Source organism: Mustela erminea, chromosome 4 (genome assembly GCF_009829155.1).
Source record: "Mustela erminea isolate mMusErm1 chromosome 4, mMusErm1.Pri, whole genome shotgun sequence".
Classification (NCBI taxonomy): Eukaryota; Metazoa; Chordata; class Mammalia; order Carnivora; family Mustelidae; genus Mustela; species Mustela erminea.
In genome coordinates this window covers 26,874,132-26,891,432 of record NC_045617.1, presented here as the reverse complement: position 1 = coordinate 26,891,432, position 17,301 = coordinate 26,874,132, and the positions used below count along the sequence as shown (strand labels likewise).

At 35.5% G+C, this 17,301-nt stretch overlaps 1 protein-coding gene across 8 annotated transcripts in view; it reads right to left on the bottom strand.

The window, feature by feature from the left end:
- The window catches only part of HACE1 (HECT domain and ankyrin repeat containing E3 ubiquitin protein ligase 1), a 127,473-nt gene that overhangs the window by 82,028 nt on the left and 28,144 nt on the right, over positions 1-17,301 (bottom strand). For 6 of the 8 annotated variants that reach the window (XM_032338946.1, XM_032338949.1, XM_032338950.1 and 3 more), the window contains one exon: positions 10,137-10,268. The exons of 1 other annotated variant lie outside the window; for it this stretch is intronic. In XM_032338946.1, the coding sequence (XP_032194837.1) occupies positions 10,137-10,268 (132 nt within the window). Of the gene's footprint in view, positions 1-10,136; positions 10,269-17,301 lie in introns of those variants that run through there. One more of the 8 variants, XM_032338953.1, reaches the window with a different exon arrangement.

Below are 17,301 nucleotides of genomic sequence, written 5' to 3'. Positions count from 1 at the left end.
AATTAAGTTTAAATAGCCACATATGGTTAGTGAAATTGACAGTGCTACTCTAGATATTTGTTTTAGAAACCAGAATTTTTGCCTCTAAAAACAAAAAGTAGGTACCAGAATTATCACTTTCTTAAACTCAAACATAATTACTAAACATAATTATTAAAGTTCAAAATGTTAAAAAGCTAAGAAGTCCTTTTGCTATTAACAGTAACCAATACTCTTTCTCTGCCAGTCTCATTCATACATACTCTGTTAAGCTCTACTTCTGCAATCATCTGAGTCATACTAAGAAAGAGCAAGTTAATGTAAAATCTTAAAAACACATAATTCGGTAACTAGATATAGAATGTGGATCGCCTGAAAACTTAAAAAGAAAAAAAAAAAGAAACTCTTCTGGTTTTATTCTTTTGATCTTCATTTTGGTTTCTCCTGCCAAAAGGAAGAAAACATGTAAAAACCTAAAAGTTTTTGGAATTACACTGTTTATTTAATATTACCTTTAGACTGAACACACACGTTCATTATTAATGCTCTAAGACCTAGTACAAGGTCAGTAAAATAGTAAGACTATAAACTCCCAAGGAAGAATAGGGAAGAACACAACAGCATGCTACACAAGTCAGTAAGTTTCGGGAAAGTGGCAAGCAAGTGGAGGAATAGAAGCCGACTTAGCAGATCAAAGGCAGCTTAAGTCTAAGCACCTGCAAACGTGGATTCCAACAAACCACCAAATTCTCCCTGTCGAACACACATACAAAACACAGGAGTTGGGAGTACCAAGTACCTTGGAAGATAGGTACAGTTACACAGAGTTCTAAACAGGAATTGTAGCAAAATCCTACAAAAGAAACACCTGGGCCTTACCACAGGACCCTTCCTCCCCATACATACAGTTAGCCACTATCTCTCCCTACACGGTCTCAAAATAGAGAGATTTATTGTCTGGACAAAGTGAATAGGGAGGCTCAAGACTGACAGGCAAGATACATAGAGCAGAGAACAGGAGCCATGAAGAACACAATTAAGTAAAAACTTCCAGCCCCTACATTCCACTAGACTCCCAGAAATCCAGTAGTCAGGCTAGACTGAAAGCCTCCTCTGCAGACTGGCACCAGAGAAGATACCTACAAATACTGGCATTACAGAGTGGCCATGAAATAGCCCAGTCACCCCTAGGGGACACCTGGCAATGCTGGGAGATTTTCTTTTCCATGACTGGGGAAGCATGTGCAACTGGCAGCTAATGGGCAGAGGTCAGGGATAGGTCTAAACATCCTACAATCTACAGAGAGCCCCCATAAGAAAGAATTTTCAGTTCCAAAACATCAATAGTGGCAAGACTGAGAAACCATAGCATTCTGTGATGTCAGACAAACCCAGCCCATGTACATGATACTTTCAGCCAACATTTTAGTGCCTCATCACTATATTACAAATGGACAGACAATATTTAAGAGACAACTAACTTGACTAAAAGCAGGTCTCTAACCTGAAAAACAAAAGCCAGAACAAGAAGAAAATGGAAGTCAGAAAAATAAAGATAATAAAGGGAACCAAAGAAAAAACAACAAAATTTAGAAAAGACATTACCCTGAAACAGAAGATATTATATCCATAGGACAAGAATAAGATGCTGGGAGAAAAATATTCAAAGAATAAGAAATCAAAAATGTGATAGAAGAAGCAAAAATTCAATAGGAGTTTAAAAATATTTTTAAGTTTATTTTTATTTATTTATTTAAATAATCTCCACAACCAACATGAGGCTTCAACTCACAACCCCAAGAAAAAGAGTCACATGTATCTTTCTGAGCCAGGCAGGCACTCCACAAATTCAACAGAAGTTTAGAAAGACAATGTTGAAAACTCCACAAGAAAGAAACTAAAACAAAGAGACAAAGAAAACAGGAAGAACAGGAAGTTAGTAGATCAATCCAGGGAGACACTGTAGAAATCAAGAACAAAGAAAATGAAGGGGGTGGTAGACCAAAGGGAAGTAATCAAGAAATAATACCAAAAAATTTCTGTAACTGAAAGACATGCAGTGCCAGACTGAAAAGGCTCAAAAACTGTCTGGTATAATAAATTAAAAGGCTTTGAACAAGGCACATCGAAGTGAAATTTCATAATACTGGGAATAGAAGATTCCAGATAAACATATATGGGATTAGCACAAAACTTCTCAACACCACAGTGAAATTTAAAATATTAAATGCCTTCAAAATTGTAAGGTAAATGATTTCCAATGTAAAACTATAGCCAACCACACTATCATTCAAATACATGGTTTTAAATTAAAAACATGCTTAGCTATGTAATATTAAAAAAAAAATTAGGGGCGCCTGTGTGGCTCAGTGGATTGAAGCCTCTGCTCAGGTCATGAACCCGGGGTCCTGGGATCGATCCCTGCATTGGGCTTTCTGCTCAGCGGGGAGCCTGCTTCCCTTCCTCTCTCTGCCTGCCTCTCTGACTGCTTGTGATCTCTGTCAAATAAATAAATAAATAATCTAAAAAAAAAAAAATTACATCCAGTGTAGCTTTTCTCAAGAAGCTACTAAACAAAGGAATACATCAACATATAGACGATATGGAACCCAGATTATTGGGCATTGAACACAGGAGAAACTAAGAAATTCCTAAGTTAAAAAAAATTGGACCTGATACTATCTAATCAATTTGTCTTTGTAGAAAATAGTCCCGTGATATTCTGATTCTGTAGGAGCATATAGGAAGAATTACTAATTCATAAAAAGAAAATGGAACACAGCCAATTATTAACTTTAAGAAAAATAGTCACCCTAGACAGAAAATGTTATTATAATTCATTACTTGACTCAGTAAACAATAATTAAACAATAATTACCTAACTATATATACACCTAATCTTTTCTGTCAAAATTTACAATTTAATTTTAGAAATGGGGAAGAAGGCATGGGAAGAGGATTTAAATGAGTTAAGTCCTCACTCAGCAGGACAAGAAATGATTCAGTGTCATCTGAAAGTTGAGGAAGAGCAACAAAAGCATATTATTTGGAAATAGATACCAGAAGGAAAACTAAGAGCTGAAAATTGTTGCCCGGTGTTCATGACTGGACAAAAAAAGGTCGTTTAAGGGGCTACCATGTTTATTGCAAAGATTCTGATAAAAGTAAAATATTTTAAGATAGAGTATTTATGCATTACTATTGGAATTCACTTCTAATCCAAGAGGAATAGAAACATTTACATAAAATTTTATCAGCTATAGAACTCCTTTAAACTGAGGAACAAGTGGTCAAGCACATCTTTCAAATATAAGAAAAATAAGCATTTAGGTCATTATTTTATAAGACAAGGCCTACTTAAGCCTTTTGATCATGGCTTCTTTCTTTCTTTCATCTTCTTTCCGAGTTTTGACCTAGAAGCTGTGTTTACAGTTGCCTGGGTGGCTCAGTTGTTAAGCATCTGCCTTCAGTTCAGGATCAAACCCCACATCAGGTCCCTGCTCAGTGGGAAGCCTGCTTCTCCCTCTCCTAATTCTCCTACTCCTTGTTCCCTCTCTCACTGTCTCTGTCAAATAAATAAATAAAATCTTTAAAAAAAAAAAAAAAGCTGTGTCTATATGGCCCAAAACAAGAATGAGATGGACAGCAGCAATAACGTTCATTAGTTATTGTAGAAATTAGACAAAAAGCCACAATTCAAAAGGCTCAGGAGAGATGAAAGCAATATATATATTGAAAATATATATTAATATGCAACTAAAACCAAGCAATTCACAAAGAAGCAAAATAAATTATTATTATTGTTGCTATTATTATCTTAAAGACTTTAGTTTTTTTAAGTAATCTCTACACACAACATGGGCCTTGAACTCACAACAGCTAGATCAAGAGTTGCATACTGGGGTGCCTGGGTGGCTCAGTCGTTAAGTGTCTGACTTCCATTCAGTCATGATCCTAGGGTCCTGGGATTGAGCCCCGCATCGGGCTCCCTGCTCAACTGGAAGCCTGCTTCTCTCTCTCCCACTCTCCCTGCTTGTGTTCCCTCTCTTGCTGTGTTTCTCTCTCTGTGAAATATATAAAAATCTTATTTAAAAAATAAAAATTAAAAAAAAAAAGAGTAGCATACTTCACTGATCGAGCCAGCCAGTTGTCCCAGAAGCAGAAATAAATTATTAACAAAACATACTATGCATTTACAAATATTATATAGTTGTTTAAAATACATAATGATATAATAATATGAGTAACCTTAACATGTACCTGGACACTATGCTAGTAAATTTAATAAATCCTGGGAGGCAACTGATATTCTACTTTTAAAGTAGGAAACTGTCCAATACTCCCCCAGCAAAAAACAAAAACAACAAAAATAAACTATTCTCTTATTCCTAGATAATCTACAAGTGGGGGGAGGCTCCTTCCTTCTTACAGTATAAGAAACTGCTAGTAAAGATTCCTGAAAGAAAAGCATTGAACGGAGATTTTCATAAGGCTTCAAGAAATCCTTGAGAAGAAACAACACACTTTCAACAGACTTCATGACCTTTCAAGTGATAAAACAATATTCTGAGTGGAAAACTAATGCACAAAGCTAATGTTCGGGTCAATCTCAAAAGTCATTTAATTGAAGGCAGTGACTAACCAAGACCACCTGTGCCCAATACACTGAAAAATTACAAAGCAAGAAATCCAAGGCAGCTCTACTTTATCAATGTCAACTCTAAATAATACTGATCAAAGTAAAAAGGAATAAGATGTTCAATATTAAAATTGTAAGTAAAAATCTGAGCTGTGATATTTCTATTTCCTAAAAGACAAAACAACCAAAACAGCATCTTTACCTCTTAGTAAGAATAATTCTGATGATACAACTTGACAGCAATGCACAAATTACTTATCCACTAAGAAAAATGGCCAACTCACTAACCAATGACAGGTTTATATAGATTTTTCAATAGAAACCTGTCCACCTAAACCTTTCAAAACTTTGATTATGTAACATGTAGTAAAAATGATTATCCAATTGTGTTTGAAAATTGTAGTAACAGAACTATTTTAGGTCACATTTCCCAGAAGTGATTAAAGAAGAATTCCAACATTAGAATAAATAATATTACTCTGAACCTAAAAATACAATCCAAAATGTTAGTCTATCTACCTTTGTGCCTCAAGGCTGAATCCAATGAATGTTTTTGCAAAAGCTTTCAATTAAGTTTGCATGGTTCTCCCGTAATTCTCTGAATGAAAAGCTTGAAAGCTAGCTAAAAGGTACCAGGGAGAGCTGACGGAACGTAGGTAAGCACTATTCCTTACCAAGCCTACAACTTCAGTAAAACATGCAGTCAGTTCTATCAAAGACAGTCTATATAATACCAGTGTCAAACAACGCTTTTAAGTTTCAGAAGCTTAAATCTATTCTAACCAGGATTCAACTGTCATTTTATATTGTTTGTGAAGCTTCATAGTTAGCTATATAAATTCAGCAACATAAAGTTTATTCTGATAAAAATAAAATTTATTTTTTAAGTGAAGTGAAATTAGTTCATAAACTAATTCCGCTGTGTACTCTCATAAATATAAATTGTGACAAAACCATTTGACAGTCACTAGGGTTTTTAATCCAAGTTATTCTACAAAAACAATAATCAACTGTCTGTGGCAATTTAACACAATAACAAATCTTAAAGAACGAATAAAAAATTAAAAAGTCACCAAAAAGTAACTCAAAAAAACTGGAGTCAATTATATCCAAGTAGAATAATATTAGGTTTTACCATACTTTCTAAAAATGAGATCAAAAATCAAGTAACACAAAAATTGCAAATATGCTAATAAATCAAATTTTTATTAAAAAAAAAAAATCAAGTAACACACTGGTCCTAGTTCACTGCACAGGCTAAACAAATTAAGGGTCCAGGATAGTGCTCTCTGTACTTTCCTTGCAGAATTACATCATACACCTTAATAATGATAGAAGGAAGGAAGGAAGGAAGGGTACCAATATGATTATTGCTCTTAAGTATCTTCCAGAGTGTTCACAACACTTTAATTACATAAACAGTGAACAGAATATACCAAAGGGGGGAGGTAAGGGCAGAGGGAAAAAAATTTGCCAAAGACTGTATAATAGCCCAGCTGAATAACCAAACTCTGAAATGATTTTTAAAATCAATATCCCAAGACAAACCATTATTTTGCTATTGAAAGCTAATAAGAGCTGACCTAAGGAAAATTACAAAAAATTAAATTACTGAGAAGTTCTTAAGCTCATTTCTTTCATCTGATCATTTTTAAATAGGAACAGAGTAGTTTAAAATCTACTGGGGCACCTGGATGGCCCAGTTGGTTAAGGGTCCAACTCTTAACTTTGGTTCAGGTCATGATCTCAGGGTTGTTAGATCCAGCCAGTGTTGGGCTCTGTACTAGGCATGCAGGCTGCTCAAGATTCTCTCTCTTCTCCCTCTGCCCCTCCCAACTCTCTCCCCACTCCCAACAAAAGCCAAAAAACCCCTAGTACTATTATATTGCAAGGACAAGAAATGGTCAAAATTCATTCTCAACAACCCAAACCAATTCCTTTAAATAAGGCCTTTATCTTGGTTTACCTCTAATAAAACCAATGCATCTATATGAAATCTATATGAGAACATCTATATGAAATCAGCAAAGATTATTCAATTTCTTAGTTACAACAAAATGGAATTTGTCTTCTAAATCTTTGCCTTTTAAAAAAATAATGTAAATCTGAACAGCACTCTTGCTATCAAAGCAAAAATTCAATTACAAATTCTACAAAGCTTTAGGGGTCTTAGCCAGTTGATCAAAAATCTTTTCATGCAGTCCTTAGATTTACTATGAAGTGAGATTAGAAAGTAAATTTCAGAGGATTTATCGTATTTCTTTAATTTGAAAAGTGCTACTAATACCTTTTAAAAATATTTTAAGATTTTTTATTTATTTCAGAGAGACAGAAAGAACAAGGGCAGGGCAGGAGCAGAGGGAGGAGAGGGACAAGCAGACTCCCTCCTGTTCAGGGAGCCCAAATACACTGGGCTTAATCCCAGGACGGTGAGATCATGACCTGAGCTAAAGTCAGATGCTTAACCGACTGCCACCCACACGCTCCTCATTTAAAAATATTTTTTAAATGGAGTTTTTTTCTCCCCTGAAAGTTTCCTATTTTATTTTGTAAAAAATATATAATCAATATGCAAGATTTAAGCTTAAAAATAAACCTTGAAGCCTATATGCACTGCTATATATCTACATGGAGCCAAGTTTTAAACACCTTTTAATGAATTTATACATGAACTGACTACTTTGAGACTATGAAAAGGCCGTTTTTACTTGCTGCTAAAGTTAAGTCAGCAGGATAACTGACAAAGCATTTTGAACTCAGTGTTCAACTTATGGAAAGATATACAAAGAGTTAACAAAAATCAATAATCCCTACCCTGTAATAATTTATATCATATGCTCATCCACTGAGTTTTGAACATGTCCCAGAAATACAGAAGTAATTGTAAGACATGGGTGATATTAACACAACTACGAACAAAGATTTTTAGGGGTATAATTCAGCCTGGAAGCTAAAAGACTAATTTTTCAAGATTCCTTCTTGCCTTGAGGAAGAATTAAAGATGCATAAAATGATTCATAAAACACTAAACATACTCTTTATCTGTTCATGATCCTTGCAGATAACTAAAATTGACCAACTATAATAGAATGGAATCCCACTCACCAATACAATCAACCACAAGTCAACATGGCTTTTAGTACCCTTCCTCCTCTACTATATCTGCAAAATCTCTGTGAAACTCATCATCACAGTGAAGTCAGGCCCCCTTATAAATCTTCTGAGAATATAATTCTTCAAAGGCATTTGAGTATGAGGAATTCTCCCTTACTTCACCACACCTGCTTTGGGTTGTAAACCATATGGACTATATTATACTCATACTAACTATTCTTCAATAACTTCAGAAGGCAATTCTAAATTTTTAATGCAGCCTGTAATGCACATGTTTTGAAACAGGGTTTTCTTAGTAATTCTTGTTTCTTCATTGGCTCAAGGCAGCTAAAAATAGCTTTTGTAGATCACTTCTGATCTGTATCCCAGCTTTTTGTACAATAGCTCTTTAGCAACAAGTAGGGTTTATAATCTTAGTATAGGACACTCTACTCTTCTATACTGAAGTGTGTGCTTTTCTGTCCTATAACAACTACAAGCAGTATTGTTATTAGTATTGCTAATACGAAACCATTGTTTAAAGCCTGGGCCATTCAAGATTAAGACATTTCAGATAAATTTTTTTTCACACAGAATACTTTTTAAATTAATAGTGCTGACTCTCAGAAAGTAAAAACTAGTGAGAAGGAAATACTCCTTCAAAACACTGGGTTACTTTTCAGATGATGAAAGACAAAAATAAAAATAAAAATAAAAATGAACTAGTATTCAGAAGAAATTCCAGGAAAGGAAAAAAAATCTATATCCCTCCTCTTATCCAACACATTAAACATAAGACAATGTTACTCTTGGCCTCACTATCCTAAAGAAGTGCAATACTCTGTGAATTATAGCCATACATAAAGCCAACTAAACATCTAGCATCTTACATCCTAAACCCAGATTAGGAAAAAAGTATTTGCAGAAATGAAAATCAAGACTGCAGTAGGAATTCTCACAACAGGAAGATAAGACTCAGAGAGAGTGTGTCCAAATAATACATATTGAGTGCCTGGATGGCTCAGTAGGTTAAGCTCTGCCTTTGGTTCAGGTCATGATCCCAAGGTCCTAGGCTCAAGGCCTACATTGAGCCTTGACATTGCCTGGTGCTCCCTGCTCAGTGGAGAGCCTGTTTTCCCTCTCCCTTTGCCTGCTGCTCCAACTGCTTGTGCTCTCCCTCTCTCTGTCAAATAAATAAAATCTTTAAAAAAAAAAAACATATTAAATACAAATTTTTTTATCTTTGCAGTTATTGGTGATGATTTTTTGTTTTTGGCTGTTTTTTGTTGTTACCGTTATGGTTAACAAGTAAATAAATTTCTCTTATCAACAATGTTAAATGTGAAAAAAAAATTCAAAAGTAACCAGGATAGGAAACTATAACAAAGCAGATTTTAAATTTTAATCTAACAATTTTTATATAAGACAGCAGTCTCCTAATAAAAGAAAAACTATTAGCAACTTTTAAAGTTAAATGTTTGTACATGGAAGTAACAGGAAAGTACTAACATAAAACAAATGCATGATTTTAGATATCTAAGTAAGGAAGAAAAAACCCATCACTCTAGTCTTGCATCATATTCTAAGACAAAAGAAAAATATGATAATCCAAGCTGAAATATTTAAGCAATGTCAGTGCTCACTTTCTTACTATCTAATCCCAGTAATTGAGGCTTAATGGTAAAAAATAAAATACAAAAAAGTTATGTGACAATAAGATTGAGAATAAGAACACTGCTACTTAGGGGCGCCTGGGTGGCTCAGAGGGTTAAGCCTCTGCCTTCGGCTCAGGTCATGATCTCAGGGTCCTGAGATGGAGTCCCACATCAGGCTCTCTGCTCGGCAGGGAGCCTGCTTCCTCCTCTCTCTCTCTGCCTGCCTCTCTACCTGCTTGTGATCTCTGTCTGTCAAATAAATAAATAAAATCTTTAAAAAAAAAAAAAAAAAAGAACATTGCTAGTTAGAATTACATGTGAACATACATTTAAAATTTTAGTATATTCAGGGACGCCTGGGTGGCTCAGTTGGTTGGACAACTGCTTTCGGCTCGGGTCATGATCCCGGAGTCCCGGGATCAGGTCCCGCATCAGGCTCCCAGCTCCACGGGGAGTCTGCTTCTCCCTCTCAAATAAATAAATAAAATCTTAAAAAAAAAAAAAAAATTTTAGTATATTCAGCTATCAAAATCTATGAATTACAAATAAATTGGAAATCCAAATACTTTAAACAGATTTAAAAGCACTATTTTCTATTCCTTTTATCCACAAAGAATATATATTTAATAAGTCCATATGATACAGAAAATGTTTTAAGATTTTGCTGCGATGCTTCATGTTCCCAATTACGCACAGTGAAAATCTTTTCACGAATTCAAAATTTTCAAAAACAAATACATGCAATTGAAAGTCCTCATGGCTGAATTTACCGTCTTGTGACCATTCTGGCAGGCCACATGCAGTGCTGTCTGTCCCATCGCATCCTCAACATCGACGTCACTGACGTGTTGTACAAGGTCATGGAGTAGTTCTGTTCGTCCATTCACAGCCAGCCAGTGTATCTGTACAGCATTTAGTTACTTAACATTTATGCATGGAGTTTTTCATAAAAACAGCAGATAAATAATGTCATTATTTCTCAAATGTGAGCATGATACACAAACTAAAGATTAAAATAAAAGCCCATATATTTTCCTATATTTTTCCTATTTTTTATATGGGGAAAAACATGCATCAACATGTAGGTTACACCACCATGTACTTCAAAAGCAAGCATTTCATGGATCACAACAGTTAAATATCCTATACTTAGGATCACCAAATACCCTGCTTCCTAGATGATCCTGGACTCTAAGCACAGCTTGTCTCTAAAGAAAAGGTACTGGATACCTTTCCTTCCCCAGAAGCAAGTATTAGTAAAGAGGTAATTAACACAATAGACATCATATTCTCTTCTTCTTGCATTTTCCAAGTAACTCATTATCATACATAAATAATAATACATAGGGAGGATAAAATACTTAAAACTCTACCACTCAAAGATAATCAATGTTAAAACTTTGGACTATGCTACCCATGCATTTTTCAATTGATTGTTTTCTGTTAAAAAATATGTCATGAAACTTGTTTTAAAATGGCAGCTTAAACACATGCATCGACTTCTATTTCTTCTCCAAACACCACCGAAAGGACAATAAAGAATACCTTTTCTTCAAAGACAGACCCATTACAATAAAGAAAAACAAGATTATAATAGCAACAAGTTTTGCAAGTTAAAAGCTTTAACTTGCAAAAGCAACAAGTTTTGCAAGTTAAAAGCTTTTGCTAAAAAACTAGCAAAAAGTTTTGCAAGTTAAAAGTCAGTAAAAGAACTGACCAAGTTCTGATTGGTCAGAACAAAAAGCTGAATCCTAAACCAGTAATAGAAAAAGCCAAGGAAGATGATTCAGATCACTGAAATCCCAAAAGGCTCAAGAATTGGAGGTAAGCACCTCGCATCTCTTTAAGTAGGGATGAACTGGTGGATTTAGACCCTTATACCCCCAACCCTCCCCAACTCTTCCAGGCCAATAACTGCCCCTTCCCAATCTAAGAGAACCCAAGAGACTTGAAAACAATCTCTACACAGGTGACACCAAGCACAATGAAGCAAGAATATCACATTGAAAAAGGGAGACAGGTCAATTTTATATACCAAATACTGAAATCCCAAAGAATTCTCCTCTACCTAAGATCCAGAATGCTAACTCCCTCCGGGCAATTGTTAGAGTTTACCCTGAAGAATCTAACCAGTTTGAGAATAAATGCCTAAAGAAATTGCTATCATGGGGCGCCTGGGTGGTTCAGTGGGTTAAAGCCTCTGCCTTCCGCTCAGGTCATAGAGCATGGAGCCTGCTCCCCACTTCCCCCTTCTCTCTGCCTACCTCTCTGCCTACTTGTGATCTCTGTCAAATAAATAAATAAAATCTTAAAAAAAAAAAAAAAAAAAAGAAATTGCTATCAGGAAGGATCCTAAAGGCAAATGCCCAAGAGATTACCCTATGCTTAAGTCCATGGTGAATAAACCTCATTCATTCAAATGGGGGTTTGAAAGACAAAAATACAAAAAAACAAAACAAAACAAAACCATACAAAGAGCAGACAAAGAACCATTAATATTTTAAAAAACAAAACAAAACAAACAAAAAAACCTTCCAAAAAAAAAAAAGCTAGGGCGCCTGGGTGACTTAGTCATTAAGCATCTGCCTTAGGCTCCAGTCATGATCCCAGGGTCCTTGGATCAAGCCCCACATAGAGCTCCACATTGGGCTCCCTCCTCGGCGGGAAACCTGTTTCTCCCTTCCTGCTACCTCCCCTCTTGCTTTGTCTCTGTCAAATAAATAAATAAAATCTAAAAAAAAAAAAAAAAAAAAAAAGTAGCTGTATTTAATATTCTCAGAAAGAAAACATACTGACTGCATCCTTCAAACAAGAACAGGATATTTTTTTAAAGGACAATGAAAAACAAACTTCTGGAAATTAATATTGTGATAGAAACATGCAAACTCAACAGACTTAGAAGATAACATAGAGGAAGCCTCCCAAGAAGCACAAAAAGACAAAAGTAGAAAAACAAGAAAGATAAGAAAATTAAAAGATTAGCCCAAGAGGTCCAATATTCAAATAACAGGAACCCAAAAAGGAGAGAACAGGGAAAATAGAGGAGTGAAATTATCAAAGTATTTTATGAAAATTTTCCTGAGTTCCCATTACATGAGTTTCCAGGATGATAATGCCTCAGTATGACCCAGCCAAACGGATATAATTAAACCAAACCCAGACCTATAATCCTGAAATTCTAAAACTCTAAAGACAAAGTGGTTCACTAAGTTTCTAGAGTCAAGAATTTAAATGGTGGGGTGCCTGGGTGGTACAGTTGGTTAAACGTCTGACTCTTGGTTTTGGCTTGGGTCCTGATCTCAGAGTTGAGAGATCCAGCCCCACATCACTCTCTGTGCTCAGTGAGGAGTCCGTATAAGAGTCTCTCTCCTTCAGGCGCCTGTGTGGCCCAGGTCATAACCCCAAGGGTCCTCAGATGGAGCCCTGCATTGGGCATTGGGCTCCCTGCTCATCTAGGATCCTGCTTCCCCCTCTCCCTCTGCCTGCTTCCCCAGTCCCGCTAATGCTCTCTCCCTGTCAAATAAATAAAATCTTAAAAAAAAAAAAAAAAAAAAGGCTCTCTCTCCCTACTCCTCTGCCCTTCTCCCATCCCATGCAAACTCTTTCTCTCATAAATCTTAAAAAAAAAAAAAGAGAGAGAATCTAAACAGCAAACAGCATCAAACTTCAAAACTGAAAGCTAAAAGACAATGAAGCAGTGCTTTCAAAATTCTAAGGGAAAACAATGTCCAGCCCAGAATTTTAATGCCAGCTCAATTACTAATTATTAATGATTAATATTAATCAGACTCAAAATTAAAGTAATGCAAAGTATCAACAAATTTATTTTCCATTAACTATTTCTCAGTTAACTACTAGAAAATGTGTTTCAGCAAAGTGACAGAATAGTTATCTGCAAAGACAGAGAATCCATATAAAAAAGAATCTGAAACAAGAGAAAGGCAAAAGGAATCTCCAGAATGATGGTGAAGAGACATTCCAAACAACTGTGAAGGAAGCCTAGAAATCTTCCAAACCAGCTTAGAGAGGACAGAAGTCTCCATAAAAGACTCCTTTAAAGTTAATCAAGAAGATGAAAGACACTGAATACTTATCATGAGGATATTTACAAAACTGAGGAAAAGCTTCACAACAAATTAATAAGTACTCAGAAAAGTGTGTGTGTGTGTGTGTGCGCGTGTGTTTTAATCTTAAGCTGCAATAAGACAAAAAACAAAGACAGAGAGATTGGAAAGGAAAAGATAAAATTGTCTCTACTTGCAGATGACATGACCATCTACATAGACAACCCCAAGGAATCTACCAAAAACTCCTAGAACTAATAAGTGAGTTCAACAAGGTCACAAGAATACAATATCAACACACAAAAAAGGAATTGTATTTCTACATACTATCAGTGAACATGCAGAAACTGATATTAAAAACAATACCATTTAGTATTGCTTGAAAGAAAATGAAACTTAGCTACACATATATACTTAAAACATGCACGAGATCTGTATGGTAAACAGTACAAGAGGTAAAATTTCATTTACAAAAAGAAATCAAAGACCTAAATAAATGAGGAAACATACCATGTTTACAATAAAGGTAACAATTCTCAAACAGATCTATACATTTAATATAATCTCATTAAATATCCCAGCAAGGTTTTTTTGTCATAGTCAAGCTTATTATATAAATACATTTATTCTATCTATAAATTTCTGGCAAAGAGACCAGAATAACTAAGACAATCCTAACATAGAAAAATAAAATGGGAGGCATTACTCAACCAGATATTAAGGCTTACTATTTAGTATGTATCTACAGTAATCAAGACAGTGTGGTATTGGCAAAGGGACAACCACATAGATCCATGAAACCCAGAAAAAAGTCCATATAATTATGTCCCATAGATTTTGAGAAAGATGCAAAATGAAATTCACGCAGGAAGAATAGTTTTTCAACAAACAGTGCTCAAGTAATTGGACTTGAGCAAAAAAAAAGGATGCTTGGGTGACTCAGCTGGTTAAGCGTCTGCCTCTGGCTCAGGTCATGATCCCATGGTCCTGGGATTGAGTGCTGTACCAGGCTCCTTGCTGAGGAGTCTGTGCCTGCCACTGCCTGCCACTCCCACTGTTTGTGCTCTCTCCATTTCACTCTGACAAAAAAATAAATAAAATCTTTAAAAAAAAATGAACCCCAACTTAAGCATTACATCTTACACAAATATTAGCTCAAAATATATCACCGATTTAGATGTAAAATATAAAATAATAAAAATTTAGAAAAAAGATCTAAGAAGTCTTGAAGATCTGGAGTTAGGGAGAGTTCTTAAACTTGGTAACAAAAGCATAACCCATAAAAGGAAAAACTGAGAGTGGCCTTCATCAAAACTGCAAACTTGTATATAAAAGATCTGTTAAGAATTAAAACAGTAAGGGCGCCTGAATGGCTCAGTCGGTTGAGTGTCTGCCTTCAGCTCAGGTCATGATCCCAGAGTACTGGGATTGAGCAACACACTGGGCTCCCTGCTCAGCAGGGAGTCTGCTTCTCCCTCTGCCTGCTGCTCCCCATGCTTCTGCACTCGCTCACTCTCTCTCTATCTCAAATAAATAAAATCTTTTTTTTTTTTTTTTTAAGAATTAAAACGGCAAACTAGAGATTAGGAGAAAATATTTACACATCACATACCTGGTAAAGGACCAGTATCTTCGTTTATAAAGCACTCTCACAGCTCAAGGTTTAAAAGTAATCCAATTTAAAAATGGGCAAATGACATGAATCGACAACATTTCACATAGAAAGATATAGAGACAGCAAAATTACTCGAAGAATACAAAAATATTAATTCAAAGGGATACATGCTCCACAATATTTATAGCAGCCTTATCTACAACAGCCAAACTATGGAAACAGCCTAAGTGTCCATCGACTGATGAATGGATGAAGATGTGATATATATACACGAGAGAATATTATTCAGCCAGAAAGAATGAAATCTTGCCATATGCAATGACATAGATGGAACTAGAAAGTACAATGCTAAGTGAAATAAATCATTCAGAGAAAGACAAATATTTATGATTTCACTTATATGTGGAATTTAAGAAACAAAAATAAAGGGGGGAAGGTGAGGAGGGAGAGGGGAGAGGCAAACCAAGAAACAGACTCAGAAACAAACTGAAAGTTAACCAGAGGGGAGGTGGCTAAGGGAATGAGTTAAACAGGTGATGGGGATTAAGGAGTGCACTTGTTGCAATGAGCAATGAATCACTACATTGTACACCTGAAACTAATATAAAACTGTAGATTAACTAACTGAAATTTAAATAAAAACTTTAAAAAAGAAAAAAATATATACAGATAGCAAAAAAACACATGAAAAGATGTCACTTAGGCAAACGCAAATTAAAACCACAATGAGTTAGCAACTATACATGTATTATTATAGCTAAAATTAAAAAGAGTGACAACATCAAATGCTGGTGAGGATGCTGAAAAACTAGATGACTCATATATTGCAGCTGAGGGTACAAAATGTTCCAGGCACTCTGGAAAAGTTAGGCAGTGCATTTTAAAACTAAACATGAGGGGGGCACTTGGGTGGCTCAGTGGGTTAAGCCGCTGCCTTCAGCTCAGGTCGTGATCTCAGGGTCCTAGGATCGAGTCCCGCATCGGGCTCTCTGCTCAGCGGGGAGCCTGCTTCCTCCTCTCTCTCTCTGACTGCCTCTCTGCCTACTTGTGATCTCTCTCTATCAAATAAATAAATAAAATCTTAAAAAAAAAAAAAAACTAAACATGAGGGGTGCCTGGGTGGCTCAGTGGGTTAAAGCCTCTGCCTTCGGCTCAGGTCATGATCCCAGGGTCCTGGGATCGAGCCCCACATTGGGCTCTCTGCTCAGCAGGGAGCCTGCTTCCCCCTCTCTCTCTCTGCCTACCTCTCTGCCTACTTGTGATTTCTATCAAATAAATGAATAAAGTATCTTAAAGAAAGAAAAAAAAACTAAACATGAAACTACCATACAACCCAGCAATTGCATTCTTGGACATTTATTCTAGAGAAATGAAAAGTTTTATGTCCACACAAAACTTTTGTACATTAATGTTTATGTTTATAGCAGCTTTATTCAAGATAGCCTCAAATAGGAAATGATCCAGATGTCCTTCAACAGGCATATGGTTGAACAAACAATGGTACATCTACACCAAGGAAAATCAGTCAGCAACATAAAAGAACAAACTACTGATAAATACAACAACCTAGGTCAATCTCCACAGAATATGATGAACTTACAAAAGCCAATCGTAAAAGGTTCAATACAATATGATTCCAATTATGTAACATTCTCAGAAAGACCTAATTTTAGAAATGGAGAACAGATTAGTGGTTGCCAAGGGTCAGGCATGGGATGAAGGGGAGGAAAGGTGTAGTTACAAAAGAGCAACATAAAACATCTTTGTAGACTTGGAAATGTTCAGAATATTAACTTTAGTAATGAACAAATGGACCTACACAGGTAATAAAAATGTATAGAACTTACTATAAATACACACGCACACTGATAAAACTGAGTACAAATAAACAAGTAAAACTGGGGCAATAGCAACAAGAAAAATTTTATCAGTATAAACATCCTAGTGATGATATTATACTACCATTTTGTAAAATGTTACCACTGAAGGAAACTGGGCAATATATAGAGAGCATTCTTCTGTATTATTTCTTACAAGTATATATGAATGTACAATTATCGCAATTCTTTTAGAATGTGATTATAACTCTATGAAAATCAAAATGGTATGTAATAAAAATAACTACAGCAAACTATTTGGTCTAAATATGAATAGTATGTATATAATTTTTAAAAATCAAAATACTGAAAAAAATGATCTAATTAAAATCAAAACTATATTGAAAAGGTGTGGGGTGCCTGGGTGGCTCAGTGGGTT